Source organism: Geosmithia morbida (genome assembly GCF_012550715.1).
Source record: "Geosmithia morbida isolate 1262 chromosome Unknown scaffold_10, whole genome shotgun sequence".
Taxonomy (NCBI): Eukaryota; Fungi; Ascomycota; class Sordariomycetes; order Hypocreales; family Bionectriaceae; genus Geosmithia; species Geosmithia morbida.
Window position 1 is genome coordinate 561,978 of NW_023336197.1, and position 27,510 is coordinate 589,487.

The 27,510-nt window shown below is 57.3% G+C and overlaps 5 protein-coding genes across 5 annotated transcripts; 2 read left to right on the forward strand and 3 right to left on the reverse strand.

The window, feature by feature from the left end:
* Window positions 1–5,591: 5,591 nt before the first annotated feature.
* GMORB2_1663 (Endonuclease/Exonuclease/phosphatase family protein) lies at window positions 5,592–6,881 on the reverse strand (the record flags this gene model as incomplete). Its single annotated transcript, XM_035463644.1, has 1 exon — window positions 5,592–6,881. One exon carries the CDS (start codon window positions 6,879–6,881, stop codon window positions 5,592–5,594), a length of 1,290 nt encoding a protein of 429 aa, XP_035320475.1.
* An 860-nt stretch (window positions 6,882–7,741) lies between these two features.
* GMORB2_1664 (uncharacterized protein) lies at window positions 7,742–10,766 on the reverse strand (the record flags this gene model as incomplete). Its single annotated transcript, XM_035463645.1, has 2 exons — window positions 7,742–7,797; window positions 10,691–10,766. The coding sequence occupies 2 exons, from the start codon at window positions 10,764–10,766 to the stop codon at window positions 7,742–7,744; spliced, it is 132 nt and encodes a 43-aa protein (XP_035320476.1).
* Window positions 10,767–11,894: 1,128 nt separating this feature from the next.
* GMORB2_1665 (Short-chain dehydrogenase) lies at window positions 11,895–13,198 on the forward strand (the record flags this gene model as incomplete). The annotated part of the gene is made up of 3 exons (XM_035463646.1): window positions 11,895–11,901; window positions 12,050–12,717; window positions 13,163–13,198. 3 exons carry the CDS (start codon window positions 11,895–11,897, stop codon window positions 13,196–13,198), a joined length of 711 nt encoding a protein of 236 aa, XP_035320477.1.
* Window positions 13,199–15,521: 2,323 nt separating this feature from the next.
* Window positions 15,522–22,061, forward strand: GMORB2_1666 (uncharacterized protein; the record flags this gene model as incomplete). Its single annotated transcript, XM_035463647.1, has 1 exon — window positions 15,522–22,061. One exon carries the CDS (start codon window positions 15,522–15,524, stop codon window positions 22,059–22,061), a length of 6,540 nt encoding a protein of 2,179 aa, XP_035320478.1.
* A 2,989-nt stretch (window positions 22,062–25,050) lies between these two features.
* Window positions 25,051–26,996, reverse strand: GMORB2_1667 (DNA repair exonuclease SbcCD nuclease subunit; the record flags this gene model as incomplete). Its single annotated transcript, XM_035463648.1, has 3 exons — window positions 25,051–25,947; window positions 26,044–26,895; window positions 26,979–26,996. 3 exons carry the CDS (start codon window positions 26,994–26,996, stop codon window positions 25,051–25,053), a joined length of 1,767 nt encoding a protein of 588 aa, XP_035320479.1.
* Between the last annotated feature and the right edge of the window lie 514 nt (window positions 26,997–27,510).

The following is a 27,510-nucleotide window of genomic DNA, read 5'->3' on the forward strand; positions in this document are numbered from 1 at the left end:
GGGGGGGTGGAACAGTCAGTGACCCTGAGTGATTCACAGTCCACATAACCCGACGTCTAGGTGGTAGTTGAGCACTGAGCACTGAGCGCCCGGACACAGGTGAGCAGTGTAGCCTAGTGGGACAGAGGCTCGGAGGGTGAGCCCAGGGAAGCCCAGAGAAGGCCCAGAGGTTGTGCGACCCGTCGGCGTGGCCTGTTGGCGCGGCTGGTTGGAGTAAGTGGTGTTGATCTAACAGGCTAATGGGCAGGCGCTAGGCGGTAGTCGCTCTTGCTGTTTGGGGTGACGGCTAGTAAGAAAAACACCTGTTACACTCACTGCTCCTAATCACCTAGTATGATACGTACTGCTATTGCTGCTACTGCTGCTAATACAAGTCTATTACTGCTCGTACTATTACTCCGCGCTGCTAATACTAGGAGCGATATGTAATAGCAGCATCCGGTCCTCTCTGCATTACTCTCCAATGCATCACCGCTAAATACAAATCCTACTACTGCTGCACAGGAGTACTGAACACTAACGCAGTCGTAGAAACCCGCACGGCGTATCCTGCACCCTGTATGTAGCCAGGTCCAGGTGCCACTCAAGATGGGGGAAGGAGGGGGGGGGGGGAGTGAGAGCAAACGAGGGGAGGAAGGACCTGGACAAGGGGTGCACCTACCCTACCTTGTCTACCCACAGGGCCACACGCAACCGCCAGCACAGGCCCAGCATAGACTCACGGCGTAGGCTGCGGCCATAGGCTTGACACCCACCTGCTTCGTTATGTGTGCCACAACCAACTGAGGACTCTTCCCAACTCGCGCCCTCTTTCTCTCTTTCCCCGTCTGTCTCCCACACGCAGATGACCTGTTACGACGGTACATCCATCTCACACTGATCAGCCAAGCGTTTGGCTTGTATACGTATATCAGGAGCGTTGGTACGGAGTACTCTTATGCTGAGTACTACACGTAACTCATGCTTCGTATCCATACGCTGTATCTGTAATCTGTACTCACCACGGACCCAGTAATACTTACAGATGCTGATGCCATGCCTGGGGATGGAGCAACGACCCCAGAACACCCCCCCCCCCCGGTCTCTCATGCTTGCCCTCCGTCACCTATTCTCTGCATCGTGCCTTCTCCCGCCTCCCGTGCATACAAAGATGTAGCATGATGGATACACCCCCCCCCACATCTTGAGATGCTCAGCAGAGAGTGCAGTGTGTTAATCTTGACTGCGCCGTGGCGATACTCATGCTTGCTGCCATGATTCAATCACAGCCGCCTTGCTTCACCCCCTTCTCCAGGCTTCCCCGTGCTTCGTCTTGATGAGTTTCCCGGCGAGAACGTGTCCCAACCTTCAACGCTTCAGCAGGAATCTACCGCCATCACTGCGACTGCTCGTATGAGGCCTGACACGTACCAATCCCGACTGCGTACGCCCGACAGTAACAGCCCAACTCGCCACCCACGTTGCTCGCCCTCAGCCCTTGTCGGGGGCGTGTCTGGACGTGTTCTGGGGCGTATGTCTAGGGAACATCAGCCTGGGGACGACAACGTGTACATGCACGCGGTACGAGCACGATTTCTTTCTCTGGATGTACGAGCAGCCATACTGCGAGCCGCAATTATGTGCGTGCGTCCCATATTACTCCTAGCAAGCGGATATGGTAAAGACAATCGCCAAGGGTCATGGTCAATGCCCATCATCACAGCCGGTTGACGCGACAGTGTGCGGGCTGTCATCGTGGCAGAGGCATTCACCTAACCCTTGAATCCGTGCCTCATAAATGGGAAGCTAATAATATCTCCGATGCCTGGCTTTGATCATATAGCCCAACCCTTCTAGAATATCGTCGATTCGATTGACGTCGTCGCTCACAGGACTATGTCGAGGCGATTCACCTTACCTGCCAACCCTAGACGGACACCATAAGCACTTCAGCCCAACTGTGGAGTCTTTCCGGCGCCGACGACGCCCACTCCCGTCCTGGTGGGTTCTTTTTCCTCCAGTCTCTCTCATCGTCTCCGATTTACCCTCTGATTTCACCCTTATTTCGATTTTTGTTTCTTTTCCTTGCCGCAAGCAAGCTAAGACCAAGCCAGTGCCGCCTGGCCGGTTCTACCAGTACATGCTCCACAAGCCAGCCTCTCTTCCGTCACACACTCCTCTGACTCACCATTTCTTTATCTGCTGCCGCTGCCGTTGTTTTCGCGGTTTTGCTCTGACGAGTACAGCAGAGCATGATGGGTTCGAATCCGGATAGTGCCAAGTCTCTCCCTGGTCATCTGGGGCAGTGCGGAACGACAGCGTGGCTCTCTTGCCAGCCTCCCTCTTCTTCTCTACGACACATGCACTCCCTACCACAACTCAACCGAGTGTCTAGCAGGGGTATCCCCGGCAGGGGAAGCAGATTTCTACCGATAGAGACACAATGTTCAATGATCATCCCTGGGTTCTCCAGTCCTCTACTCCCGGTCAGAGCTTGAAAGCCACCGAGAATATTCAAATACCGCACCTCTTCACAACAACCCATGTCGGGCATCAACCCCTGTATTTCCTGCCAGGGAAGCGAGAGAGACAAGGTGAGCGTCTACAGAACGGAGGCATTGGACAGCAAAATCTCCAACGCATCTGCCTCCCGATGGTGAGAAATCTCTCTTCTTCACCAGAGACGTGCAAGACACTGTCCTCGGGCGGCCGGACACATATCACACACACACACACACACACACACCACAGAGGGAAAGAAGGAGAAGGGTGGGCGGGGGGGGGCATTTTACCTGTGCAGACAGCCCACACACTATCACCAGCCAGGGCCACACAGCCACAGGACAGAGCATCGCTCTGTCCTTGCTTGCCAGCGCACCAACTAGTGAGCTCCGGTCAAGAGAGAAAGGCTCACGGGGCCGAGGGTCCAATGGTTGTCGACCCCGTCATGCACATCCCCCTCACAAGACAACCCGTGAGTCTCCGAGTTGGTGCGAGTGCGCATAGCCTGCATGCCGTCGTCCTCCCTGCCTCCCTCCCTCTCGCTCTCTTCCTCCCTCCCCTTTCCTCTGAACGAATTAGTCATTTCCGGTTCCCAGTCTCTTAGGCCCCCCCGAGTTAGCAAACGGGCGATAAGCATACATCATCACCCCCAGATGTCTTTGGAATCCCCTCCGGTCCCGGCTCCCATGTATTACGAGGTAGCATCACTACAGCGCTCACCACCTAGCACTGAGGGTCTTGACAGTGCCTGTGCTCTTGCCCTTTATCTCCTTTTCTTCTCTCTTTCTTCTTTTTTTTTCAAAAAGATTTTTTTTTTTTTTTTTTGGGGGGGGGGATAAAGGTAATACGTAGGGACCTATGATGTTTGATGATTGACTATTGCATGCACTCGACTCTCCTGACCATCGGTGCCAAGATGAGGGCGAGATATACTGCGTACAGCGTGCGTACGCAAAAGGTCAGCGGGACATGTACGTCTAGTCTAGTCCTATATACGATGGACGCTTCATTCAGCGCCGGGCTCCGTGCATCAACTGCCGGTGGGCGGTCTGCATCTTGCTTGACGCGGATGATTGATGAATCTGCGCATCAAACATGGTCAACCCCCATCCGAGCAGAGCGCCACCACCCTGATGATGGCACATCGGGGGAGCGGGAAGCGGTAGCGACGAAGGGGTGGCGGAGTGGGAGTGGGGGTGGTTGGTTACCCATTTGCTCACTCTCCTGCCAGCTGCTTGTCCTCCCCCCCCCTCTTTCCTGTTAAACCTTGCAGAATCAGAGGGTAGAGGATCCAGGTAGGAGAGGAGCGTTCGGCAGGGTTCAGGTAGAGAGAAACGGCTGTGTATCACTCCGTACTACGTGATCCAATAGGCAGCAGGCAACGACTCAGAGAAGAAGAGAAAGGGCCGCACGAACTACGCTCGTGATGATGGCAAGGAGAAAAGATGGAGTTGATGAGATCTATCTTGACCCCATGTCTGCGCCTCATCGGCGCTCTTCTCGCCCTCCCGGCTGCGCTCTATCTGTCTGTCTCAGTTGTACCTATTGCTGGACAACGGAACTGGCACGCGTAAGAAGCATGACGAGCATCAAACGATCCAGAGCAAGACACGATGGTCCCTTTTTTTTAAAAAAAAAAAAAATCTCATCGTGTCATCACAACATGCAAGCTGTATCACAGAATTGATGATGCACGCCCGCTCATCGCCGTGGTCGTATGCCTCTCTGGTTCTGAGGGGGAACGCCCCAACAAGACACGCTGGGTATTCTCACATGCTGTTTTCCTTTTTCTTTCTTCTTCTCCTTCTTTTTCATATATGAATGCGGTGAATATATTCTGCACGTTTTACATGGAACCTCCCACCGTATAGTAGTAGAATCCGTATACCATAACAAGGGATGTTGAGTGATATACTGCCCAAGCTTCTCCTTCTTTCTACCGTCCACTTCAACGAGAGAAGAAACAAGAGAAAGGACCGGTACAGGTTCGGATGGATAATATGCTGCTTCACCGCCATTCTATGGTGGTTTATATTCCCCACCCTTTCTCGGGATATCTACATGTACATCTGAAAAGTGGAGTTGCGGAGAGAGAGAGAGAGAGAAGGGGGGGGAGGGAGAGAGAGAGAGAGAGAGAGGAAAGGTGCGAGGGAAAAAAAAAAAAGGGTTGCGGCCTTCCAAATGGGGAAATTGGAAGGGAAGAAAAAGACGTCATTTGGGGATTTTTTCTCAGTATGGGACATGGGACCAACTAAGGAATAAGGCGATGTTGGAGATGTTATATAATATCTGATAAGCAAGCATGACCACATCCACATTTGTTTCCTCTCTCTCTCCCTCTCTCTCTCTCTCTTATAACATCTAGGTATGCTGAGATTGTCGATTGAGTTGGTGATGTAGCTGGAGGAAGTTGAACATCTACCAGAGTCATGAGAGAGGTGAAGACTGTGATACAGCAACACGACATGATCCCGTCTCGGCCGATGTCTTTGTTATTCCTGCATGTACAGGAAAGGAATGGGAAGAGGAGCATACGCAATCCAGCAGTAGAATAGTAGAATAAAGATACGTGGTACAATACAAGAAAGCCGACTCCACTTCTCGACCTTTGGCTGTTCAAACCCTCCCACGGTATACTCGTACAGCATTACGACCTATATAGTATTGACCAGTGTGCATTGCCGAATCATCAAGTGCACAGGTATTGCCGCACAATAAAACAAGGAAAAGAAACAAGGAGAGTAGTTTCCCTGGTTTCACTTGCTGGTGAGACAGGTGCGTCGGGTCGCCCGGTACCATGTCTCGGAGCTTTGCTCGGTGGAATCTTGTTTTTTTTTTCTCCTCCGTTCTCTCTCTTTTCTTTGTTGTTCTTGCCCTTCCTTCCTTTCCTTTCCTTCAGATTTTCACATGGTGATATTCCGTGTGTGCGCGTGTAACGAGGGGAGAGAGCTTCAACTTCTCTTGACTCTTCACCGCGTGAATGACATGCGAAGGAGAGGGTGAGTGATGCCCTCGGCTGATGGGGTGCTCTCGGTCTCAATGCGTGTACTGTGCAATCCCCCTCCCCCCTCTTGCCTTGAATGAGGGAGAAGAGAAGGGAGAGAGGAAGATCAGACGTACACGTCCGATACGACAGGACGATGATCCGACAAGCGGACATGGTCGTCAAAACTATTAGGCAGAACACCAAACGTCCTCACCACGGCCGTCCTCGGCTCCCGGATGAACAGGTAGTCTATACGGCTGGGCCTCTCATCCGGCTCGCCGAATGTGGTGTAAGTGAGGTGATGACCGTAGTACTCATCCGGAGCCACGAGATGAGCCATGTCGGAGAATCTTGCTCTTCCTCCTCCTCCTCCTCCTGCTCTTTCACCACCACCACCACCACCACCACCATCCTCGACCTCCCCGGTCATGATCCTGTAGGCCTCGTCCTCGGGGCTACTATTAAAGTCGCCGACGACGAAGAGCGCCGACGCCGACGACCAGGACCGCTCCCCCGCCATATCCGCAATCATACGGGCAGACTCCGGCCGAGAACGAGCTCCCACACGGTCAAGATGGACGTTCATGATGACGACGCTTACTCCACCTTCGCCGTCTCCGTCGCCGTCGGAGCAGGTGGTGAAATGTCCGACCGTGACGATCCGATTGACGCTGGCGTCCCACCCGCGTGACGGCACCAGAGGCGTCTCGCTCAGCCGACGAGTCTGAGTTCCGCGACCGATGATGGGCGACCACGTGTCGGAGCGGTAGAAGATGGGAGAGAACTCGTCGTCGTCTTCATCCTCACCCTCCTCCTCCTCCTCCTCCTCCTCTTCGGAACTGCTGCCGCTGCGGACGCCACCGCGACCCCGACTCCGACCCTGACCGACGTACGACCACCCTGGACCTAGACACGACTGCACGTCCGTGAGCTGCTCGTGCAGCGTCTCCTGGAGGCATAGGAAGACGCTCGTGTGGCCGGTCGTCATGAAGCGGAGCTGCGCGCACAGCTTCGGCAGGCGGACGCGCCATGGCTGCTCGCCCACCACTTCCGTGGCTGGGCTGGCGTGGCGGACGTTGTAGGTTATTATCCGGATGGCGCTGCCACCTGCGCTGTCTCTGCCGCGGCCGCCGCGGCCGCGGCCACCGCCGACGACAACCTGATCGGCACTGATGCGTCCGAGCCGCTCCTGCTCCTGCTGCTGCCGCTGCCGCTGCCGCTGCCGCTGATGCTCATATCCCGATTGGTGATGATGTCGCACATCAGCACCGACCACTGCAGGCTGATATTCTTGTCGGCCGTACCACGATGCGGCCAGTCCTAGGATAAGCGCCGCTCCGAACAGTATGGTGTATAGTACCGGTGGGGATGACCGTATCTGTCGCCTCCGGGCTGCGAATTCCCTATGTGACATTTACAAGGGGAGGGGTAAACCCGGGCAGATGAGACGGAAAATGAAATATATATATACGGTATATCATGAACGGAAAAAGAAAAAAGAAGAAAAAAAAGACTTTGTTCGAGTCTGTCTGTTGATGACCCCATAGGAGAGTTGCACGATTTAGGAGAGGGAATGTCCGGACGGAGGGATCCGGAACGCGGAACTTGTACTCGTGTTTTATCAGCCGCAGCGTTACTACGAAATGATGAGCTGGGTAGGAGGTTTAGTGTTTTTTTTTTTTTTTTGAGAAAAAAAAAAGAAAAAGAAAGGTTAAAAATAAAAACCCCCAATTTGATCGATACTAGTAAAAACAGAGTACGAGTACGTGTACTCGTAGTACTATTATTTTAGTCTGGCTGGACGGAGCAGCTACTAATACAATCATAGTATTACTCCCCCCCCCCCCGTATTACTCGTACTTGGCGATGGGGTGACAATCCCGGTGGTCCACTATAAGAGTCCCGGCCCTGGGCCGCAGATGGCCTACCAGTCTTTTCAAGTTTCAGAATGGATCGGAAGAAGAATGTGGCATGTATCGTGGCATCATGATGTGATGGGGGGGGGGGGGGGGGGGGGGGGGGTAGTCTTATGATATGCATGCGCTTTGCCGCCGTCGCACTGCTCGTCATTCCGTGCGATCCCGTACCGTAGCATGTCGGAAAAATACTACTGTATATACTCCGTATATCTTTTTTTTTGTATTTTTTGTATTATTGTATCTTTACTCCTTGTTCACCATGCGGGTTGGTATCACGACATAGGAAGACGGGCATGTGTTCGATATCGATCGAATTGGCGGTTTGCGGTTGTGCCCTCAGGGTTCTTCTTATCAATCAGCTTCTCGGTGTGAGATCGTTCAGAACGAGGAGGGGGGGCAGGTGGTTGCCCTCTTCAGGGATGTGAGGGTCTTCGCATCCAACATGATCATATGATATACATATCATATATGACCGGGGTAATGATGGGAAAATGAAGCGACTCGGATGAATGCGTTGCTCTTACCCGTACACGACAAAGTCTGGCATATCCGTACGAGTCGGCATTTGCCATTGCTGTTGAAGCGAAGAGTATGTGATATGTAACACGCTCGCCTTCCCAGTTGACGCCACTCTGCCTCCTCCATCATCGATCACCATGGCGCCTACGCCGAGCAGCTGAGTGCGGGTAGCATACGTCTTGCTTACCAACCTCCCAACATCAACATCATCAGCCTCGATCTCTCCGAATCCTCGGTCGAGGGTGAACAGTCCCGCGTCGGCAACCGCGCGAAACACGTGCACACACACACACACATATATATATATATATATATGTGTGCGTGTGTGTGTGTGTGTGTGTGGTAGTAATACACAGTGACATGAGAAGCGACGCGTGAGGATGTTCCTTGCAGGGACATGTGTTCTCGTGTGTGATGAGGACGCCATCGGAGAGTCCGTCCCAGGTAGCGGGGTATGAGCCAGATTTGGATATCCTATGTCTCGCATCAGTATTACGTTAGAATGTGTGGGATGGGAAGAAGATCGCGATCGGCGTACAGGTTTTGAGGGTTGAAGATTTGGGAGGCGACGACGACGTACGAGGACATATTATGTGTGCGTACACATGTAAATAATAATAGTAATAATAATAATGATAAGATAATAAATAGCAATCAAAGAAAGGTTGGAAGAGATTCAGCTCTCTGACGGTGCAATGCACGATGACCTCCACCATGGTTCGATAACCCCTGCATAGCGACGGTCTGAAAAGAGAAAAGAAAATCAGAGGAGTTCTAGTATTATCATCCGATACCCAGCAGATAGTAGCAAGTGACATGTTCCGAGGGGTTGCCGGTAACTTGTAGTTCGTGAAGAGGAAACCTGCGAGGAACTATTGCGCTGTACACTGCGGATGTGTCCACGTGTGTGCGTGCCTCCCCCCACTTTGGAATATGCGGATGACCTCCTCCCTCCTCGGCTGATGCTTGTTGCGTTGAGAGAGAGGTAGGTGAGTGAGTGTGTGGGTGGGTGAGTGTGTGTGTGTAGGTGAGTGTGGGTGAGTGTGTGTGTGTGAGTGTGAGTGTGAGTATGCGTGTGCGTGTGCGTGTGTGTGTATGACTCGAGTGGGCGGAGTTGAAAGTGTAGGGATGACTCAGATGGGTGAGTGAAATGGTGAGCGAGATGGGTGTGAAGATGATGACGCCTGATCCGACGTATTGGTCATTCTCAGCTTTGTCTTTTCCCATGAGAAGCGAGGCTGTGATGAGAGCTTTTTGTCAGTATCGCTGCAGTTTTCTATATATATATCTGGAAGAGACCTCATCTGGTCTTCTTCTCTACTTTCCTCTCTCTCTTTTTTTTTTCGTCATTCAATATTCCATCTCATAAGCCGGTGTAACTCGGGGGAAATATCTGAGTGTGAAGAGGGATAAACTGGACACGCTCGCTTCTTCTTCTTCTTCTTCTCCCCTACTCCTTCTTTTCTCCTCTTCTCCTTCTTCTCCTCTCCTACTCCTTCTTTTCTCTTCTCCTACTCCTTCTTTTCTCTTCTTCTTCTTCTTCTTCTTATCTCTCCCTTCTCAAAAACTGTCATCCCAGTTTCGAAAACGATGCCTTCACACTCAGAAGCCATGTCTCGTCGGGATTCTTGGCCCCCGACCCAAGTCCGTCTGACAGATCAGCATTCGAAACCTCCGTCGTCATCGCCGTCAGAGGAGGCCCGGCAACAGCCTCTCGAGGAGATAATCAACCAAGATCCCCTAACATATTTTCTCACGCCACCCGACGACGACGGCGACGACGACGGCGGCGACGACGATGATGGCGATGAGGGGATGATGTTTCTGGACGCTGGTATAGAGGATCCCAACCATCCGACCGAGCCCGTCCGCAGCGTCAGCCCATCATCGCTATCCGGCCTGTCCAGACCGGACGGCGCACCACCACGGCCGCCGCAGAGCGTCCACCAGGACATCGATAGCCAGGCATACATGACATCGGTGAACTCGTATCCCTCGTCGCCAGAGGAGGGCGATTCTTCGGGGATTTCGCTGTCGTCGCTCGATTCCGACGAAGAAGGCGAGGTAGAGGAAGAAGAGAGAGTAGAAGGGGAACGAGAAGAAGAGGAAGGCTACATATATGACCATGGTAGACCGAGATCGAGAGCGGGGTACTACCCTCCTCCTCCCCCCCGACAGTTTGGTCGCAAAGCCCGCGCTCTGCTGTCTCCTTCGTCGTCGTCGTCTGTAGCATCACACCCACGGAGGGGGAGCAGCCGGTCGACCCTAGCACGGGGGAGGGGCAGAGGCGGTGTGGGCAACGTGACGGCTACGATCGGTACGAGGAGGAGACCTTCGCATCTTTGGAGGGAGCCGAGCCCGGACGTCTGGTCTATCGAGGAGGAGGCGGAGGACGAGGGTGGGCAGGGGGATGTTGGGAAGGGGAGGGGTGATGATACCAAGAGCACCAAGAGGGTTAGGTTTCTGCTGCCCGAGGGGCGATGAGACTTTTTTTCTTCTTTTTTTTTTTTCCGTCTCTCTCTTTTTCTCTTTCTCTCTCTCTCTCTCTCTCTCTCTCTCTCTCTTTCTTTCTTTCCTCTCTGTATGTTTCTTTCCTCTCTGTATGTTTCTTTCCTTCCTCGCATTAGTCTTCTCTGCATGGATGGAGTATCTGCTCTTCGATGCGATCGGTGATGCATTCTGCTGGCGTTGGGATGGATAGGGACATGTATATAATATTACACTCTCCTCATATCTGATCAGCAGTAACAGGTTACCACGACCTACTTCAGTACAGTGTACGTACCTGCACGCAGGCCCATGGTTAGAGAGAGCCAGATATAACCCTTGCTCGCTGCCAGCAGGAGTACTCGTCCGAGCATAATATGGCTTTCTATCGTTCCGATGTCCTGGAAAAATAACCTGTCTGTGGCCATCGTGTATCACCGTGTGATCCAACTTGTGCGTGCTGCACAGACCTTTGCTGCCCCCTCCCCCACGGTGAGTATTGCAGTCTATTACGTCTCTTCCCAGGGTTTAGTTGCATGCATCACGTATGACCTAGGATGGGACGGTCACGAGGCCTGTACCTCATCCTTCGAGCGGCAGAATGATTGACGTACATGCGAAACAGCGGATAGTCGATACGATGTGGTATATGGTACAATCCACCCGCCGCCCCCTGATACATGCACAGATCTCGTGTAAGACGTCATACATCGTAGCGGTGCATGCGCCCAGGAAGAAGAGGGTACAGCCCATTGCCATGACAGACAGACAGACAGACAGACGCATACATACATGCATCCCATGTCGAACAATTTGTCACTATCAGCTGCTTACTTGAAGACGTGTGTGGTAATATACAAGAGGGGGGGGAAAATTCTCGCCACGCGAACCGTCTCGCCGGTCCAACACGTCACAAGCATGCCCATATAAGAGTTGCATGTACGCTTCGACTGAAAGAGCTGGGATCGTTCACATGGTGCAGGGGTCAACCACGGATTGATGACGTAGAGACTCACTGATTGTGTGCGTCACCACCGATTCCGTGGAGGCGGTGCAACATATTCGAGGTCGGGCACGGGTATCTTGTCATCTATCGTCATCATTGAAATTTTCATCTCTGGTATTTAACATCTCTCAAGTACGAAGATGAATCGATAGGTAGGGCATGAAGATACGGATATTCTACAGTCGCCTTTGAGAACCTGAAGGATTCTTCTACGCATCGTCACTCTACGACATCATCATCACCATCATCATCATCGTCGTCGTCGTCGTCGTCGTCCTCGTCCACCACAGACAACCATCATGACCATGCAAGAATTCATAGACACGGTCACGCAGCCTGGATCGCTTCCAAAGGACGCCAACGTGGGCAGCAAGCAATTCGCCGATTTCGACCTGAGGGGAAGGACATTCGTCGTCACAGGAGGTGCCAGGGGTCTGGGACTGCATCTAGCCGAAGGGCTCGTGGAGGCAGGCGGTCGAGGTGAGCTTTCTCCTTGATGAGAAGTTGAGCAGAGAAGATGAAGAAGAAGAAAAGAAGAAGAAGAAGAGAGAGAGAAGAAAGACTGGCAGAGATCCTACTCCATCACAGCAAGGATCAATGCCGAGAGAGAGAGAGAGAGAGAGAGAGAGAGCATACTGACCAACACTGCAGTCTTCTGCCTCGACAGGCTAGAGCACCCCGACGATGAGTGGGAAGAGGCTCAGAGCCGCGTGGTTCCGGAATGGGGCGGCAGCCTGAGCTACAAGCAGGTGGACGTGCAGGACACGGACAGCCTGGAGGCCATCATCGGCGGGATCGCGGACGAGCATCAGCGCCTGGACGGGGTCATCGCGGCGGCGGGGGTGCAGCAGGTGAAGCCGGCGCTGGAGTACACGGCGTCCGAGGCCAATGAGGTGCTCTCGATCAACTACACGGGGGTGCTGATGACGGCGGCGGTGTCGGCGCGCAAGATGATGCAGTACCGCTGCCGCGGGAGCATCTGCCTCATCGCCAGCATGTCGGCCTACGTGGCCAACAAGGGGCTCGTGTCGCCCGTCTACAACTCGTCCAAGGCGGCCGTGGTCCAGCTGGCCAGGAACCTGGCGATGGAGTGGTCGCCCCTCGGCCAGGACGGCACCGGAGGCATCCGGATCAACTGCATCAGCCCGGGCCACATGATGACGCCGATGATCGAGAAGATGGTCGAGGATGACCCGGCCCTCATGGAGAGGTGGTGCCGGGAGAATATGATGGGGAGGCTGGCCCGGCCCAGCGAGATCAAGGGCGCCGCGCTGTTCCTGCTGAGCAACGCGAGCACCTTCATGACGGGGAGCAACATCGTCATCGATGGCGGGCATACGGCTTGGTAGAGAGGGCAGAGAGATGGGAGGGAGATGGGGAGAGAGGGAGAGGGAGAGAGAGAGAGTGTGTGTGTGTGTGTGTGCGTGTGCGTGTGCGTGTGCGTGTATGTGTGGGTGGGTGTGTATACATGCCCTGGAAGAAGAACATGTATGCCCTGTTCATCTAGGGAATGCAATATGTAGCTACCGTGTACACATCTTTCAATAGAATCACCGATGCTCCCCCCACCCCCAACCCATCAGACTTTTCTTCCTCTTCTTTCTCTTCTTGTCTGCGTGGCACGCATACACGGATACGCGGCGTGACACGTGCGCGAGCAGCTCGTCCGCCCAGGCTGGACAAGTGCGGGATGCGAGGCGGGGAGAAGATGAGGCGAAGATGCACAGCAGCAGTGTGGTCGGTGTATAGTGGTCAAAACCGCAGACCCTGATTGAAACGTACGAGATGCCGCCGGTATAGATATACAAGACTGCTGTTGATGACGTTGTGCGTCACCATGCATCGGCACGAGGTCGTCTTACGACATCTCGGTGGGGGTTGACTCTTGTGCGAAGATTGGAAGCGTGTTCGTGGTGATGGAGTTCAGATCAGCAGCAACACGAGGACAGAGGAAACAGGCATGGTCGTGTCCTGGCAGGGACTCTGCCGCTCGCCTACGGGCGATATATCGATGCATGCCATCGAATGCACCTCTGTTCATTCTCATGCAGCATCATCATTACCCGCGCATGCACTTTGTCACGTCCCAGACTCGATCGGCGTCTCGTCTATCCAGGGTAGGCAGGACAGACGGACGGTGAGGTGAGCTGACGAGATCTCCTCCCGTGCACCGTCATGTGACGGACGCTACGATCATCTACTATAACCTGTACTGGATGCGTGTACGGGTGAGCATCTTGGAGATGCTCCTTCACGGTCACCTGCTGCCCGCAATATCATCGCCATCACATATATGGCAACACCATGCACACTCCCTACGAATATCGCAGCTGACAAGGCCCAGAGAACGAACCTGGTCTCGATGCATGTGCAGAGCAGAGTACGGAGCAGGGTACGGAGCGTTACGTGATACTCCTCGTATGCCGTAGTGGGGGCGCTGATGAGATGCATAAGCTCCGTCCCTCACTGAGATACTCCGTTACTCTGGCAGGCTCCAAGGCTCTGTGGACCCCGCCCATACCGGTCTGAGATGATGCTCTATCAGGACAACACCCCCCTGTAACTAGGTTCCAGGATCCCGACAGCCTCTACGTGATGATGCTCCGTACCGTACGGAGTACCGGTACGAGCATTGCCCGTAGCCGTGCTCGCACACTGCCGAGCTAGTGAGCTAGCGGAGGGGCAGCCCGTGGGACGCTAGAAGACACTGCTGCAGCCGGTGCGGATTACCGATACGACATCACGATTACAGCGTATCGCAGCAGGGGTTAGCTGGACTTTTGCTGGAATCATCGGATGTCGGCCTCGTTCTGACTTCCATCGAGTCCTCGCATATATATATGTATATATATATATGTATATATATATATATATGTGTGTGTGTGTGTGTGTGTATACTGTAAATTTCTTTTGCATTTCGTTATAATCATACCATTCTTCAGTCTTCTCTACTCATTTTCTTACAATTCTATCATCATCATTGTTATGTATCTTACCGGTGGGGCCGCTGGTGCTATTACGGTTATTACTGTTACTGTTACGGTTACCGTTGCCGTGGCACCCGTCGAGTCTTAGATGAAGGAATAACAATACCATGTCCTCGTACATGTTAATCTGTACTGTCTATACTCGTGCCTAGGGCCTCGACGACGCAGCGTTTATTGCGGACCTGTACATGTAAATAATGTGCCCAGCACACTGGTGCTCCATACGATCACAGGATAGTACCATGATGCTATGATACTACGAGTACAGATTATAGACTGCTACATCATCCTTCACAGCTACTCCCTCGTGTTGTGGAAACTCCACTGACGTGTAACTCTGTACCTGTATTGATTTCTTGTCATTTGATGCTATCCATCCACCCCCATTACGTCGTATATGTGAATACGTCAATACCTTCCCACCAACTCCGTACGTAGCTACCTCCATTCCATTTCCCTACCCGCCCCCCCTCCCCCTCTCTCTCCCCTCCCATATCCAATCCAACCATCCCACTTCAAACCTCTTTGACAGCTGCCGAGACACACCTCCAACTGTCACAGGACCACCATTCCTTTTTCACCTCTTTCCTCACCTTGATCTCTCCCTCCATATTCCCTCTCGCTCCTTTTTCATCCTATCCTGTTACCGTCACCTTTTTCTTCTTTCCTTCCTTTTTTTCTTCCTTCCGCCCACCGAATTTGTGGCACCGATCTTGACCTGACCACCTCACCGACGTGTCTGTGTGTACGAGTACATCCCTTTGACCCGCCAAGGTGATCGACAGTCCACATCCCGCACACACAACGCAACCACGACCACGAACAACTCGGGTCTCCTATCCTCGACTCGTTACCATATCCTCCCCCTCGCCTTCTCTCCCCTCCCTCTTTCTCTCCTTTTCGCTCTGTGGCCATGCAGAGGCGGTAGGCTGTCCTGCACACCTCTCCTGTAACCCTTGGCCACGGAAGCGCGCGCGACGAGGAGGCATGTTGATGCCGTAAACAGTGCGTCCCGCCCCTTCAACCCTTTTTCTTCTTCTTTTTTTCCCCATTGTTTTTCCCGCCCTTTCCTCTCGGAATCATCTCGGCTAACGTGTGTGCGTCTCATCTTGAAATTCTGCAGCATCACTTCCACCATGTCTTCCTCCCCTCCTCCCGAATCCCCCGAGGAGGCGACGACGACGACGACGACGACGACGACGACAGCACAACCCCCCGTGCCTGGAGCTGCATCCACGCCCAACGAGTCGGCCGTCGACTCCGCACAGACCACCACCGCCACTTCCAGACGTGACGGGAACGACGACGACGGAGAGAACAAGGATGTCGACAAGAACAAGGATGTCGACAAGAACAAGGATGTCGACAAGAACAAGGACGTCGACAAGAACAAGGACGTCGACAAGGACAAGGCCAAGGCCGCTGGCGGCGGCGGAAGCAGCAGCAGCGGCCGGCCGTCACCCGCGACCCCCAGACACGCCCACCAGCGTCGGCGCTCCAGCATGTCAACGCCGAGGAAGCCCGTCGAGCCACCCACCCTGCTGTCCGACTTCCTCAGGGGCCGCCCCTCGCCCGCCCGCCGTGCCGCCGAGCGGGAGCGCAGGAGGAGCGTCGAGGCTGTCAAGGCGGAGCTGCGCCAGGAGATGCGTCAGAGTGCCGTCCAAAAGGTCGCGCCCCCCGGCGGCGTCAAGGACCGTGTCAAGGCCTGGCAGAAGGCCAACGCCGCCGTCGCATCCGCCAACCCGGACGACACCGCCACCGAGCCCACCGACCTCGCCTTTGCCGGGAACGACGCCCTCGATAGCGTCACCGAGGAGGACAGGATCCGCATAAAGATGCGCCACAGGAGGAAGAACTCGCTCAAGTTGAAGAAGCAGCAGCAGCAGCAGCAGCAGCAGCAGCAGGCCTCCACCGCCGGCACCCCCGCCAATCCATCCGCCTCGGCCGCCTCCCCCCTCCTCTCCCCCTCCCTCTCCCCCTCCCCGAGACCTAGCCAGGAAGCCTCGGCGATAGACCGGTCCGGGTTCCACCCCAAGAAGAGGGTCGTCAGTGATGACAACTGGATGAAGAAGAAGACGGGCGCCAAGGGCACCCAGAGGCGCGTCTCGCCGCGCGCCAAGCGCAACGCCTCCCCCCCCCGCGGCCAGCCCCTGCCCAAGGACTTCACCCTCCGCACCCTGCCCACCCCCCGGGTCGCCAGCAGGACGAGAGACTGGGCCGAGAAGCTCGAGGCCTCCGCCGCCCCACCCCCGCCACGCATCTTCCACCCGGCCCGGAGCGTCTTCTCCGACGGCGCCGGGACCGAGACGGACCTCGGAAGCGAGGGCACCGCCACGTCCAGCCGCATAACCGCCAGGCTGTCGCTGCGCCCCAAGCAGCCGGGCACGAGCGACAGCGGCATCCGGATCAAGGCCGTCAGGAGGAAGAGGACCAGCACCGACGACACGGCCACCAGGGTCAGCGCCGTGACGAGCTCGTCGCTGCAGGACAGCGCCCTGGCCTACGAGACGGCCGTCTCCGTCAGCAGCTCGCCCCCCGCCACCGGCCTCGGCCGCCGGAGGAGCAAGACCCTACCTTCTACAGCCACGCGCCCCGACATCAGGGTGACGCCCGCCGAGCCATCGGCGCCGTCGGAGACGACCGCCTCCAAGAAGCCAGACGATGACGAGGCTGTCCGCCTCGACGACCAGGGCTCCGCCACCCATGCCCCCGCAACCCATGCCCCCGCAAGGCGCGAGAGCAGGAGCAAGAGCCCGCGCCCCTCCCGTTCACGTCCCGGCACCAAGAAGCGGTCCAGGAGCACCCACGCCGGCGTGACGAGGACCCGCGACGACGACTCCTGGATCGACGACGGCGCCTCGGCCGTCAACGCCTCCCAGCTCCTCTCCGAGCTGTCCGTCGCGAACCGGTCCATCGCCGACCTGCCGGGCGAGATCCCCTTTGGCAACTCGGCCTTCACAGAGCTGGACCTGCCCCTGAACGGACCGGCCCGTAGCCGTCCGATACGTCCCAAGGTGGAGCAGAGCGGCGGCGGCGGCTTCAAGGGGATCCCCAACGTCCTCAAAAAGGTCATGGGCGAGGGGAGAAAGATGATTCATGAGATAAACGAACCCCCGCGGCCGCCGCCGGGATCCAACAAGCCTCCTAGTATCGAAAAATGGCTCAACAATACCGTCGATCCTTTTGTCGACGCCGCCCAGGCGGAGACTGCAACGACGGCGACGGAAACCGCAGCAACTACGGTGACGACGACAGCGACGGCGACAGCGACGACGACGACGACGACGGCGACGACAGCAACAACGCCCAGGATACCCAAGAGGGCAGAGACGCACAGGAGTGCGGAACCGACGACACCGCAGCCGGAAACGCCGACGCCAAAGAAGAGGACATCGCCGCTGCCCCGGGAAAGGACTGCGTCGCCAGACGTGGCCAAGCGTCCGAGCCCCGGCGCAGAAAGGACACATCACCGGAGGCTGTCGTCACGCGGATCCGGAAGCTCTCCCGTTCCGGGAACCGAGACCCCCGCCCGGGAAGAGAGGTCGGCCGCGCCCTCCGAGACTCCCGAGGCGAGGAGGGCACAGTCCCCCAGAGTCGAGGAGCCCCCCAAGTCAAAGACGCCCGACTCTGCCCTCAAGCGGAGAGCCGCGGTCAAGAGCAACAGGAGCAACTCGTCGGCGTCGAAGCAGGGCACGTCGTCGTCGGCGGGCGGATCGACCGCAGCCGGCAAGCAGAAGGACCTCATCGGCATGATCCGGGATGCCTTCCAGGGCGAGTCTACAGAGCTGAGGCACAGCCTCAGCTACCAGAGCCTCGAGGAGCGGCCGTACGGGGACGAAGGCGACCGCCCGACCTCGGGACACAGCAGCTCGCGGTCCAAGTCGCACCTGCAGCGCGAGGCCTCGACCAGCTCGGATCTCAGCTACTCCACCACCAGCTCGGCCGCACATTACCACTCGTCGCTGGCGCCGCCGCCGCTGGTGATCCCCAAGATGGCCGGCCCCCGATTCCGACCGCCCACAAAGGGAAATCACGAGCTCTCGACCATCCTGTCCGAGGAGGTCTCGAGCGCCGTGAACTCGGACCGGACGGCGTCGGACGTCACGACGTCGACGCCGACCCAGTCCACCGTCCTCAGCAGGGACGGCGAACTTGCCAGGTCCAAGTCCAAGTCCAAGTCTTCAAAGGGCGACAGCCATCAGGGCCGCGGCGGTGGTGCTGGCGGTGGTGGGGGGCTCAAGAGGCGGCTCACCAAGCACTCCGACCTCGTCTCCGTCCTGTCCGTGCCCGACAACGTGAGCATCCCCGAGACCATCAAGAACAGGCGGTCGAGACCGAGCCTGCGCAAGGCGCGGACGCACGGCGGCGGCGCCGTCGGCAGCAGGCCGTCGGCCGAGGAGCTCCTCAGGGAGTTCAGCGACGACGAGGGCCTCTACATGAGGGAGCTCAAGACGCTGGTGGACGGCGTGGTGCCCGTGCTCCTCACGCACGTCGTCCACAGCGCGGAGGGCGGCAGGCCGGCCGCCGCCGACGACGACCTGTTCGGCTGGGAGGCCCGGCGGCTCGATAGCCTGTCCAAGTCGGTGGTGGGCATGGGCGTGGCGCTCGAGAAGCTGCGCAGCGCGCACAAGAAGGCCCCCCACCACGACCTCCGCCGGCTGGCCCACTGGGCGCACGGCGCCGTGGCCATCTACAACGGCTACCTCGACTCGTGGCGCCTGGGCTTCCAGGACCTGATCGTCAACCTGGCCCCCGCGCTGGGCGCCCGGCCCGACGACGACGACTCGTTGCTCGACGCCATGCCGCTCGACGACAACGGCGACGTCGTCGACGAGTACGGCGAACGCGTCGACGTCGCCCACCTGCTCAAGCGGCCGCTCATCCGCATCAAGCACCTGGCCAGGCTGATGGAGTGCGCCGACGCCATCATCGCCTCGGACGACACGCGCGAGCTCGTCAACGATTTCCGGAACCTGCAGGACAAGGCCCGCCGCCGCCACAGGGAGGAGACGGCGCGCCTGGTCGACGAGGAGGCCACGGCCACGGACACGACGCGCTCGCGCGACCTGCGCACCCTGCGCCCCCTCGACGCCGTCACCATCGACCCCCGCCGCCAGGTCAACGCGAAGGACCTCTTCTCTCTGGACCTGGCCCATTCCAACGGCCAGCGTCTCGAGTGCCTGGTCGAGCTGGTCTACCGCGACAACACGGAAGACCCCGACGATGCCGGCGACCTGCTCATCCGCGAGACGGGTGGCGGCCGTGGCCGAGACGGCAGCGGCCGCAGCAGCGCATCCTACCTCCTCTTCGCACCCATCTCCGCCGCCCACGTATCGGCACGCACGGGAGAGGGCAACCTGGACATGGTTGTCATGGTGCGCGGCAGCCACCGCGGCGGCCGGTGGCACGAGCTCCTCACCCTCACGTCCGACAGCGAGGACCAGATCCTCGACTGGCTCGACATCCTCCCCCTCACCCCCGTGCCGCCCAGGGACCCTGAGCCGAGCGTCATCGAAGACGACGACGACGACTACCACCTCGGCAGCAGCAGACAGTACGGCACCCCGTCCCCGCGGCCCACCGACATCCCCGTCGGTGCCAGGAGCATCCGCGGCAGGAACCCGCGCGGCCATAAGGCAAGCTCGCCTCCCACGACGCCGCCTCGCCTGACGAGGAAGGAGAGCGAGGAGCGGTCCCGCCGGGACAGGACGCCTACGCAGAGCGACTACCTCCCGTCGTCGCAGGACCCGGAGCGCAGCAGGCCGCTCAGCGAGGATATGCGGCCCGACCCGTCGAAGCTGGTCGAGAAGTCTTCCCCGTCGTCGCCCAAGCCGTTCCGCGAGGACGGAGCACCGCGCCCGCCGATCCACAGAAACTTGCCTCCGGAGCCGCTGCCGTCGACGCCCAAGTCGACGCCCGTCAAGCCACCGATCGAGCTCAAGGGCGACAGCGGGAAGGTCAGGCGTAGGACGTCGTCGCCGCTCAAGCACGAGTACCTGCCGTCTGACGTATCGTCGGCGTCGGGTCTGTCCGGAGCATCCGTCACCGACGACGCCGAGTACTCGTCCGACATTGGCTCCCACTCCCACTCCCACTCCCGATCCCAGTCTGACTCTGACGATGACGATGCCGTCGATGACGAAGATGACGACGACGACGACGACGACGACGACGACGACGACGACGACGATCTAGAGAGCATCGATGACGTCCCCGAGACGGAGCTCGGATTCAGCATCAGGGACGAGCCGGAGTCGACAGAGATGGGAGGCCCGACATCCGGGGCCGGGTTCAGGGTCGGCTCCATCATGGCCGCGTCCGAGTGCAGCCTCACCCCGTCCAACTCGGCATCCCAGGCCGGCTTCGGTCGTCCGTCATCGCTGTCGGCCGTCGAGGGAGAGGAGCAGGAGGGCAGGGCGACACCGCCGACGCCGGTCGACACCACGTCGCGATACATGGCGTGGGTGTCGCGATGGTCGGACAAGGGAGCGTGGAAGGACCTGGGTACGGACCCATTCTTCGTCATCGTCTCGCCCGGCCTCATCGAGGTGCACAGCGTCCAGCCGGAGACGGCGGCGGCGGCGGCGGTCGAGGACTTCACCGGCAGTCAGCCCGTGCTGGCCATGGACCTGACGCCGGTGGTCCTGATCCGGCAGAGCACGACGGTGGACCTGGAGATCCGATCGTCGCTGCAGCGGCATTGCAAGCTCGCGCAGTCGCACGCGGGCGGCAACTTCCGGTTCCGGAGCAGCAGCCAGCAGGACAGCTTCAGCATGTACATGTCCGTGCACCACGCGCGCCTCAACAACGAGAAGTTCATGCAGCTGGAGAACGAGGCGCGGTTCCGCAGCTTCGGCGAGAACCGACCGGGCACGGGCACGTCCAGGGGCGACGGCGCGAGCGCGGGCGCAGGCCCGGACGACGGCAGCAGCAACGCCAACGCCAAGGGTCGACGACGCACCTGGTTCGGGCGCAGGAACAGCTACAGGGGATCGGTGCGGGCGCCGACCGACAGGGCGAGCAGCGTGCCGTCGTCCAACGTGTCGGCCACGAGCTTCCTCAGGCGCCTGACGGTAGCGGGCAACCTGACGTTCAACCTGGCGCGGTCGTCGGTAGACAAGCAGTCTCGGCCGGGCAGCATCCGAAACAGCCTGTACTCGGACTCTGCCAGCTCGCCGCGCTCGCCGTCCGTCAGCATCGGGCCGTCTTCGGGATCGGATAGCGGCAGGCTCCCCATGGAGCTGGGAGACGGACAGACGATCCGCATCAGGCTCCACCTCCTGGTGGCCTCGTCGTCCAAGTGGGAGGACCACGGCAACTGCGTGCTCCAGGTCCGCCGGCCGCCGCCCGGGTGGCACCAGGCCCTCAGGGCCGACCACGGGCTCGAGAAGCGCGTCACCGTCACGGCCTCGTCCAAGAAGGACAGGGACAAGGGCAGGCCGGCCCGGGTGATGCTGGACGCCGTCCTGGGGAGCGGGTGCTTCTCGCCCATGGGGAGCAGGGGCATCGTCTGCGGCGTGTGGGAGGAGGTGAGGGACGACGACGGTGTGGTGGGCGGGGCGCCGGCCACGGGTCCGACGGGGGGTAATGTCAAGAAGTGGTGCTTTCAGTTCGCGAGCGCCACCGAGGCCAGCTGGGTTCTCAGGATGGTTCATCAGGAGGTTTTCAGGGTATGATGATCGGGGTGCGCTGGCCAGAGAGTTTTTTTTTTTTCCCGCTGGCCATTTCTTCTTTTCTCTTGATGTCTTTTTCCCCCTTTTTCATCTCTTTTTCATCTTTCTCTCTCTCTCTCTCTCTCTCTCTCTCTCTTCTTGTCTTTCTTACTCTCCGCGTCTTCTCTACTACATATCTACCCTTTTTTTTTTTCTTCATTTTTGCTTCCTCTGCTTCCCTCCCCCTTATCTCTTTACTATACACAAACCTAACTAACCCCCCCTCCCCTCCCCCCCTTTTTCTTTTGATATCCCATGCGTTTTCTCTTGTAAAGAAACGACATTTTTTTCCATTCTTCCATTTTCCATCTTTGATTTTTCATTCTTGCCTTTTTGGTTCGTATACTAGATTGGTATCTACCAGTAATAACCAAGAGCATACATACATGGTGTTTAGGTGTCAGGACTGAGGCATGGACATAGCATCTTGTTGTTTTATACTATAGATAGATGTTTCTTTATAACTTTTCTTCTTATACATTGCATTTGCATCTGTGTACATGCAGTGTCTTGCATGACCTGCTTCGAGTGAGGATATTTTTCGTCATGATGTGTAAGTGTGGTATCATGGTAGTGGTACGGAACTGGTACGGAGTACGGAAGCAAGAACCCCTCATACCTCTCACGACAACGACTGATCTGACGACTGGCATGATGAGAACGGCTGAGCTGATGACGACGATGCTACGGATATCAAGGTATCGTACCCTCTAGGTTGCGGCTGCCTCTGTCTAGGATGTCTGCCCTGTCTCGGAAGGATAGGTAGGTTACCTGTGCTTCAAGATGGTCAGCTCCGCTAGATACGGTCGACAACATCCTGGCGGTCTCTGGGATGAGCGTGGACTCTTATGATATACATGACAGTAGAGAGAAGAAGTAGGTAATGTGAGAGGGGTATGTGCCATCGAGAGTCACGAGAACATTGTCAAACGCATACCACACCACACCATCACCCGACGACCGTGAGCACAGATGACCGAGACGGCAACCCCACGGCTCGCTCGCACGCGGGTCAGCGCAAGGATCCGCCATGGCTGATCGGGCCACGACCGGACGCGAGTGAGTACTGCGAGACCCGGCTGATGGGCAGCGTGGTGCGCTCTACCCCCCCCTCCCCGGCTACTGCCACACATACTCGGCAAGCAATCAGCAGGCAAAGCAACTGGAAACACACACGTATCGGTCCAGGACGTATACGTAGGTAGAGAGAGACCACTGCATCTACCTCTAACGGTCATGGCGTATCGTCACCCCACTAGAAGCACAAGGCTGGTGGTCTCGAGTGGCCTCACCTGGCTGTGATGTTAGTGGGCGACCTCACCCTCCCCCCAAAAAGACGATGATGCCAACCCCCAACTCGGCCATGCAACCGCCCATATTCACCTGCAATAACGACCGTCCAAAAGCTGCCATTCAGCAGTCAAGTCGACGGGCACAGCTGGTCCATCGTTGCTGCCCTTTTCCCCCTCCCTCATCTACTCTCTCATCATCTTTCTCTTCCATCCTAACCCTTTAACCCTTTATGTAGGGCATTTGAGGAGAAGAAGGAGAAGAAGAGAAGAGAAGGAGGGTGAGAGGAAGAAAGAAAGAAAGAAAGAAAGCCTCTCTTCAAAAATGACCGAGGTTCCGGAACCTTTCAAGGGCTTTCTCCAGACGAGCCCAAGTCTGTCTCCCTGCACCGCGGCACCATCAACTGCGTCATTGGCAGCGGCATCAGCAACGGTCATGGCGGCGGAGGAGGACTGCGAGTTCGTATGGGGATCAGAGAACGCAGATATCTCAGCACATTGACCTGACCCACCACCGCCACCCGTACCGAGAGGAATTATGGTTGATGAATCCTGACAATGATTAGCATCGTCGCTGTCCCACGGCACTCGGCGGCGGGACGGCTTCTCATCATGTACTACCCTGGAGCCAAAGCACGTCCTCTTTGTCTTGATCGATTCTTGTCTCCCTGACCCTCCATGGCAGTCATACCCGCATCCGGAGACAGGGAAGACTCGGGCCCTTGAGGTGGCGAGCTCGGACGTCGCTGCCGATGGCCGACTAGAGGGGCGGTCACTGCTCTCTTACCGGAACGACGAGGATGGGGGTTCAGGACGACGACGAGGGCAGAACCGGCATTAGCAGGAATCAGCATCTTCATCGGCAGCGATATCAAGCAAAGCCCAGCAGGCCTTCGCCTTCGTGGAAAAGACGTACAACTACCAAGCGGACTGCCAGGCAACTCTACCCGCACGAGCAGGTGTGTTTGATACGGTCAGCCGATTCAATTACGTGAAATACGCGAGTACGACGACCTTTGTTCACATGTTGACATAGAATATATCATGTTATCATGTGTTTCTTTCTTCATATACATTTCTAAACCTTTGGTTTTTGAACAGTTTCTATAGCCGTTACTCCATTTTCTTTCTTGTTACCCCCCCAGGCCCGATCTGATACCCCTTACCAGCCCATGTATATATATGTAATTTTTTTTTTTTGGGGGGGGGGGTGTTGGGGTTAAGCTGGGTTATTAAAAATACATATTTTTGTTTTTGTTTTTGGAAAAAAAAAAACCGATCAAAAGACCCCAAGTGAATACCAAGTAGTAAGAATGAGAAAAAAAACAGATAGATGTTACCCATTTCTCCCATTTTCTCTTTGTAAAATTGACAGAAAAAAAAAGATGATGCACTCCAAAGTCTTTCCGTCTCCCCTTGAAAGTTTGATACAGGAACGCTGGAAGGAAAAAAAAGAAAAGAAAAAAAAACAGATAAGAAGAAGACGGGGAAGAAATACATGACAGATGGCGCCCAACATGAATCATACGGGCAGATCTTTTTTTATTTTATTAAAAAAAAGACGCAGAAAAAAGAGAGAGAGAGAGAGAGGAGAGAGAGAGGAGAGAGGAGAGAGAGAGGAGAGAGAGAGAGGAGAGAGAGAGAGAGAGACAAAGAAAAAAAAGTTAATGAGGTGGCATAGGAGCAACAGGTTTCCCGCCATCGACAATAATCTGCTCGTCAATCCTGGCAGCCGTGTTACCGGCCTCTAACCTCTTCCACGTGGTGATGCGAGCCTCGTTCGTGTCGACCTCGAAGAGGCGCAGACGACGGACGTAGTCAAAGTAGCCCGCGTAGCCGCCGAAGCCGACGCCTCCGGCGTAGCACATCCACATCGCCGGCGTGGTGTCCTGGGCCGGCTGGGCCTGCTGGTGACCATCCGGCGGGATCTGGACTTCCTGCCTCGTCTTCTTCCGGTGGTCGGCCACGTCGCCTGCTGCCCCGGACCCGGACCGAGGTCTGAATGACAGCGAGCAGTAGTCGTTGCAGTGGTCGTGGCCGGCGCTGACCATGACGACGCCCTTGTCGACCAGGGCGTCGTGGAAGCCGCTGTTGTAGGTCGGGGCCGTGACGCCCTCGAGCCAGCTGCCGACCCGGGGGAGGTCCCAGTCGGTGTACTCGGTCAGGGGTATGTGGATGAAGGCGATGTCCATGTGGCGGTGGGTGTACTCGCTGTGGCGGGCCTTGAGGCTGTCGGCCGTGCGGCGGAACCAGTCGATCTGGCTGGGCTTGACCCAGGCGTAGCCCGGGAAGTGGCGCTCGTCCGGGCTGTAGGCGTGAGTGTCGACCAGGTACAGCGTCAGGGCGGAGTGGTCCGACTTGCCGCGCGCCAGCACCTCGACGTAGTAGTTGCCCACGCCGTCGACGCCGGCCGGCCCGGACGTGGCGAGCGAGTAGGGGAGGGATTCGTAAATCTTCATCTGGGCCGCGCGGCTCATGGTCTCCTCGTCGTCGTGGTTGCCGAATATGGAGGCGTATGGGATCTGCCGCTTGATCAGGAGGGCGGCGATCTTGAAGATGGCCTAGGCGCGACGTCTCAGCGGTCACCGGCAACACGGCGGACGGGGGAGAGAGGGGGGGAAGGGGGAGAGGGAGAGAGGGAGAGAGGCAGCACTCACAGTCGGCGCATCGGGCGCTGTACCCCCGTTGATCTGGTCACCGCTGAGGACGACGAGGTCGGGCTTCTCCTCGTCGAGCATCTTGCCGACGAACTCGAGGGTACGCGGGTCGGCCTCGCACGGCCCGCCGTCGAAACCCTCGGGGACGGCGTCGCGGCAGACGCCGACGCCCGTGCTGAGGTGCAGGTCGCCGATCTGCATGATCTTGAAGCGGCCGCTGGGGGGGATGCGCGGGACCGGCTTCCTGGGGCCGGCGTCGTGGTCGGCGTCGCCCCTGCGCATGGTGATGTGGGCGCTGATCATGTCCCTCCGGTCGGAGCTGAGGAGGAGGGGCGTGCCGGTGATGGCCCAGCCGTCGCGGGCCTCGACGGCGTCGTCGCCGAACAGGACGTCGACGCCCGTGACGGCCAAGACCGAGTCGCTGGAGCGCTTCTTGGCGGAGCGCCTGATCCACAGCCCGGCCGGCCGCGACTCCCACCTGTCGTCGACGGCGGCAGAGCGCGACGAAGGGTCCAGCCGGCCGACGGTCAGGTCCAGCACCACCTTGTCGTCGGGGGAGAGGTCGTGCTCGTGCTTGCGGCTGACGAAGACGTAGGCGGCCGACGTCCACGACTGGCCGAGGTGGAGCTCCTTGTCGATGCGCTCCCACCGGCTGGCGTCGAGCTTGCACGAGGAGAAGATGTTGATGCGCGAGCACTCGAGCACCGTTATGTCCGTCACCACCAGCCCCGCGTGGTGCGTGGGCATGTACTCGTGCAGGGAGTTGGGCAGCACCCTGTAGTTGTGGTCGAGGAGGAAGACGATGGCGGAGAGGAAGATGGCAGCTGTCGCGAGCTGCGTCAGGGTCCGGGCCTAGAGGGATGAGCGGGGTGGTTGGTTAGAGAGAGGACGAGAGCCAGAGGTTCGGCAAGGAGCTGCAAGGGTCCGCCACTCACGATGCGCCTGGTCATCATGGTGTCGAGGGGACCGGAGCAGGCTCGACGCCGCTCCAGTGCCAGCGGGGGAGAGAGAGGAGAGAGAAATCTTTCAATTCGGGAGAAGACGTCGTCCGGAGGTGGGCAGCTGGTCGTATATCATGGATCGGATCCGAGGCGGTAATGCTGATTGTGCCCGTGACGACGCAGGGTGCATCTTCCGGCCTCTCTAGGTAGGAGGGTTGGAGTGACGTGTCCGGTCAGTCGGTACTAGGTCCCTCTTTTTTTTCTTCTTTTTTTTCTTGGTCCTCCTGATTCTGTCGACGCGGGTGGTCCTTTCAACGTGAAGGAAAAGAGGAGAGAGTGAGAGAGTGAGAGAGAGTGGGAGAGAGTGGGTGAGATGGGGTCGGCTTGAAGAATTGGGGAGGGAGGGGGAAGGAAAAGGATGATGTCTGTAATGTTCGATACTGTAATACTCCGTACGGAGTAATATGCAATGCTAAAAGTGAGTAGCGGGTCTAGAACCCCCTGGGCGGTGCACGCGCTATCTTAT